Genomic DNA, 2,500 nt, shown 5'->3' with positions numbered 1-2,500 from the left:
TAATTATCATTTTTATTATTATCATTATTGTTATTACTATTGTTATCATTATCATTATTATTATTATTATTATCATCCTTATTATTATCATTGCATTCAGATGTATTTTACATCATTCATCGTCAGTTCTATTTTGTTGATGTTTTGATGTTGTTGTTTTATCTTTGTTATTATACTACATCAGTGAATTTGGTAATATATTTTAATGTCGTAGTGGACATTCCTAAATTAGTAGATTGTCCGGTCGTCTTATCACAATTATAATCCTCATTATCATTATTATCATCATCACAATCATCACCATCATCATCATCATCATCATCATCATCGTTATCATCATCACCACAATCATCATCTTCAACATTATCATTATTTTCACCACAATCATTAGTTTTGCTATTGCCATTGTTGTGATAGTATTACTATCATCATTGCTGTTAACAGACGTTGAGTCATTGATGATATCATAATTGTTATCAGCATATTTATCAATACCATAATCATTATCATTCTTACTGTGTTTGTTACTATCATTAAAGATAATACTATGGTCCCGGTTATCGTCGTTATTTAGGTTATTATTTCAATATTTATTACTGTTATTAATAGTGTCATTATGGATATTACTATCATTATCATTATAATCAATTTCATTATTACTTCCATTGCTGATATTATTATTATTATCATTATTATTATTATCATTATTATTATTATTATTATTATTATTATTATTATTATTATTATTATTATTATTATTATTTATTATTATCATTATTACCATTAATAGTGTTATCATCAATATTACTAACATTTAAAACATCTTTAATATTATCATTATCATGACTTTTATTATATATATATTTTTTTCAATATCGTTAATATTATTACCATTATTATCATTACTATCATCACTATCATAATTGTTATTGTTATCATCACTAATCATAATCATTACCATAGCTGTTGTTGCTGTTGATATTATCAATACTATCATTATCGTTAATGTTTTTGTTGCAGTTGCTACTACAGCTATCATTAACACTATAATTATCATTATTCCCTTCGCAGTTTCCACACATCATAAAAAAACGAAGAAAAAAAAAAAACAATATATCAAACCCACCGGATCAAAATTCATCAGAGAGTATCCTATTAAGGCTAATGCATTATTACATATATCGATGACATCAAAACCCAATATACAGCGGGACAGTAATATAATATATCAGTTTGAATATGACAGTTTCATTTTCACATATTGTGTGTGATGAAATATTATCGGGGGATGTATATATATATATTTGGAAGGGTTGTTTCTCTTCTATTTTGGTCCCAATCATTGTCATTGTTATCAGTTTGTCATGGTAATTTCCTTGTTGGCAATTGTAATGCATGAATGGGGTCTGGATGAGTAATGCGGTTATGTATTATACTGTAGAATATATTATATTATATCATCTTATTACATAATATATATTATATCTATATATTTATGTATATATATATATATATATATATATATATATATATATATATATATATATATATATATATATATATATATATATGTATATATATATATATGTGTGTGTGTGTGTGTGTGTGTGTGTGTGTGTGTGTGTGTGTTTGTGTGTATATGTATATATATGTATATATATATATATATATATATATATATATATATATATATATATATATATATGTATATATATATGTATTCATACCCCAGCTACTTAAATTCTCAACATTGTTTAAATAAGTGTTTTATATGAAAAGCTTACTTGACTCAGAAATATTCCTTTTCTTTTCAGATTCGTCGCCAACATGAGACGTTCGTTCTTCCACACAGTCGGGACGAGATATTGTAAAGAACGTGAAAAGAAGAAATAGAAAAACAAGAATAAAAAAATATCAACATAAAACAAAACAAACACACAAAAAAACAACATAATGAAGAACGAAAAAATCCGTACATTTGTGTAAATAGAAATAATTATAAGAAAAAAAAATAAAACAGAGCTATATTTTTTCCTACAACGAAAATACAGTAGCAAAAGAATGTGAAGGAACTCTGCTGTATTATCATCACCCTTTTCTTCTCGATATGATGAGGAAAATTCCCGTCTATGTTGGAGACAATCAGCAGCGTGACGTCATTTTCCGTGAAGATGTATCGACCAATAGGAACGGCTCACATCGTCCTCTTTATTCTCCTGGGTTTCTGTGGTGACAAAGGTAAGTTCGTGTTTTAGTTTCTCTTGAAGGAGGGATGGGACAGAGAGAGAGAGAGAGAGAGAGAGAGAGAGAGAGAGAGAGAGAGAGAGAGAGAGAGAGAGAGAGGGGGAGGGAAGGGAGGGGGAGGGAAGGGAGGGAGGGAGGGGGAGGGAAGGGAGAGAGAGAGGGGGGGGGGGAAGAGAGAGAGAGGGAGGGGGGGAGAAAAATAGAGAGAGTGGGAGGGGGAGAAAGAGAGAAAGGGGGAAGAAAGAGAGAGAGGGGT

At 29.0% G+C, this 2,500-nt stretch overlaps 1 protein-coding gene across 1 annotated transcript in view; it reads left to right on the top strand.

The window, feature by feature from the left end:
• LOC122244186 (nephrin-like) overlaps positions 1-2,500 on the top strand; it is a 181,466-nt gene that overhangs the window by 30,834 nt on the left and 148,132 nt on the right. Inside the window, exon 2 of the mRNA XM_086544944.1 lies at positions 1,815-2,238. Within this exon, the coding sequence (XP_086401070.1) occupies positions 2,130-2,238 (109 nt within the window). The 5' untranslated portion in view covers positions 1,815-2,129. The remainder of the gene's footprint in view (positions 1-1,814; positions 2,239-2,500) is intronic.

Source organism: Penaeus japonicus, unplaced genomic scaffold (genome assembly GCF_977035675.1).
Source record: "Penaeus japonicus unplaced genomic scaffold, GWHDUDI00000001_assembly GWHDUDI00000002, whole genome shotgun sequence".
In the NCBI taxonomy this organism is placed as follows: domain Eukaryota; kingdom Metazoa; phylum Arthropoda; class Malacostraca; order Decapoda; family Penaeidae; genus Penaeus; species Penaeus japonicus.
The sequence above is the reverse complement of the archived record's forward strand: the minus strand, read 5'-3'. Positions and strand labels throughout refer to the sequence as shown.